Raw genomic sequence first — 2,352 nt, 5'->3', positions numbered from 1 at the left:
TTCATGACTCCTTCGTCCACAAAAAGACCTTGCCTCCGCTCGTTGCGCCAGCTAGATGCCCCGGTTTGTAAGGGTGAGCAGCAAACCTGCAGGGGATTGAAGTCATTATATCTGGGCTATCGAGGGATGTCGTTGTGTTGTTGGCGGTGGATATAACATCAATTGCCCTCTTCATGTTTCCGACGAATACGTACGAATCATCCCATCCCCATATCGCCCTGTAAACACGGAAGAAACGTTCCCTTAGCTGCTTGTGCAGTTGAGAGAGAACTGACGGGAGGCATGTGTACTTTATCTGAATATGTATCAATTATATCGAGTCTTTTTGTGATTACCCACTATTTCGATCCTAGTAGTCGATCGTAGAGGGGTTTTAATTTTAAGGGGACATGAAGGATTGTGGGCTAGGAGATTGAAAGATCTTGAGGAGAAATGTGAGCAATGTGCAAGGAAATTGCTTTCTGAAAGTAATAATTGGCGCAACTATTATGAGAAAGAAATTGCAGCTATCTTCTTAAAGGGGGGAAAATATGAATTTTCTGAGAAATTAGAAGAAATGTCATGAGAAAGCATACCTGAAAGCCGATAGCCATCTCCCTGTCTGATTGTAATGCGATACCATTGACAGTTCTCCATAGTCGGTGCCACTTGCGATACCAACTTTATCGTCAAGACTGTAACGAACAATTAAAGCTTCAGCATACTAATATATGTTGCAAAGAACTAGATCTAGATTTTAGACGAATATTTCTGCCATAGCTAGGGGAAATTCTGGGCTGTCCACCTTACGAATCCTAAAAAAAATGAAGTTCAGAACGTCCAAAAAAAAGACCCACTTTCATGAGATACATCAATAGTTTCAGCCCTGAAACTAGATCGGTTTTGGTAATTAAAGTTGAAACGTGTCATTTTTGAGGAATATTTTTGCAAAAGGGTTGGTTTTGAAAATTTGTCCTCAACATTAAACAATCACCAAAATAAACAAAATAGTCACAAGAACTCAAAAGTAAAGAAACTTTTGTAGGATATAAAGTGGCCGCAAACAACAACATTTTTAGAAAAATAAGACACTGATCGTTTTCTGCTCACCTTGTAGTAGCAAGAAATTTCCCACTAGGCGAAAAATAAGCAGCATGAACAGCCCTCCCGTGGCCTACGGAGTTTATAACATCTGGCTTGTCTTTCTTCATACTCCTCAAATCCCAAATGCAAGCTAACCCATCAGAGGAACTCGTAGCCATCAAATGTGGGTTTTCTGGATTAAAATCAACTGTATTTATCCTACCTTCATGCAACTGCCAAAAGTTCGAATCTTTTCCCTCCCTCTCATCTAAGACCTTCAACATTCCTCCGCCTTCTCCAATATACAGCGAATTGACATCTTCAGGCCATTGACAAATCGAGAAGAAAGCATCATCACTTGAAGTTAGCATGTTGAAAGACCCTTTTTCAACATCCATCAAACGAACAAACCCATCATAGCTACTTGTAAATATCTACAAAAAAAAAATTAAGCAGATTATATCAAAATCCAGTGTTTTCTGATTCAAGATAGAAAGTTGCAATTTTATGGATTCAGACGACTACCGTAAAAAAATATGAAATAACCAAGGAAACTAGTATCTGAGAAAACAAAAAAAAAAATAAAGATTGAACTTTTTCGAAATAGAAAGCAGTCACCTTCCTCGGAGAGAAGGGATGAACCGAAATCCCCGAAACCGGACCCGAATGAGGATGATAAACATAAATCCCACCACCGTCCCCTTCTCCGAAATCCAAATCCCAAAACCCTAGATTCCCAATCTTGTTCCCAACAACAACCACCGTCCGATCAACAAACGGCAAGAATCGAACGCTCATTATCCGCTCGCTAACAACCTTGGCGGAACCCTTCGGCTTCAACCCCAACTCCGACCTCGGGTCAAAACCCTCGCCCCTCACCTGACCCAACCCCGCCTTCGATCCCAACATCGCGGACATCAGCACCGGAAAGTCCGTCTTCGCCGGGGCCCACCGACGAAGGCGTCGCCAATAGGAGCGGTGCCCCGCCTTTGGCGGCGGAGTTGAGTTGGCGGGTAGGGTTATCGGGCTAGCGCGGCGAGTCCGGGGGCGGAGGCGGAGAGGGAGAGGAAAGGGGCGACGCCCACGTGTACGGAGGCCGCATCGGCGGATGACGAGGAGAGGACGACGACTGGGGCTTTGGCGAGGGTTTGCGCTTTTTTAGGGTCTAGGGTCTCTGACGCGTAGGAGGACGGAAGATAGGGTCGGACGGCCTTGCGGCGAGGATTGACGCTGACATCATCTCGTCGTTTGCGGCGGATGTTGCAGCGCTGGCCGCTCGCTACTCGTTTA

The 2,352-nt window shown here is 44.8% G+C and overlaps 1 protein-coding gene across 1 annotated transcript; it reads right to left on the bottom strand.

Annotated features, from left to right (window-relative positions):
- Positions 2-2,020, bottom strand: LOC109829050 (WD repeat-containing protein 76). Its single transcript, XM_020396119.1, has 4 exons — positions 1,681-2,020; positions 1,090-1,496; positions 576-674; positions 2-218 (listed from the first exon to the last, which is right to left on the bottom strand). The coding sequence occupies exons 1-4, from the start codon at positions 1,978-1,980 to the stop codon at positions 2-4; spliced, it is 1,023 nt and encodes a 340-aa protein (XP_020251708.1). The 5' UTR covers positions 1,981-2,020.

This window comes from Asparagus officinalis, chromosome 1 (genome assembly GCF_001876935.1).
Source record: "Asparagus officinalis chromosome 1, Aspof.V1, whole genome shotgun sequence".
Taxonomy (NCBI): Eukaryota; Viridiplantae; Streptophyta; class Magnoliopsida; order Asparagales; family Asparagaceae; genus Asparagus; species Asparagus officinalis.
The sequence above is the reverse complement of the archived record's forward strand: the minus strand, read 5'-3'. Positions and strand labels throughout refer to the sequence as shown.

Coding starts and splice junctions, on each gene's coding strand:
- LOC109829050 (XM_020396119.1), bottom strand. CDS start 1,980: ATGTCCGCGATGTTGGGATCGAAGGCGGGGTTGGGTCAGGTGAGGGGC. Junction 675..1,089: donor AAATTTCTTGCTACTACAAG/GTGAGCAGAAAA, acceptor TGTTCGTTACAG/TCTTGACGATAAAGTTGGTA. Junction 219..575: donor AGATGGCTATCGGCTTTCAG/GTATGCTTTCTC, acceptor CCGTGTTTACAG/GGCGATATGGGGATGGGATG.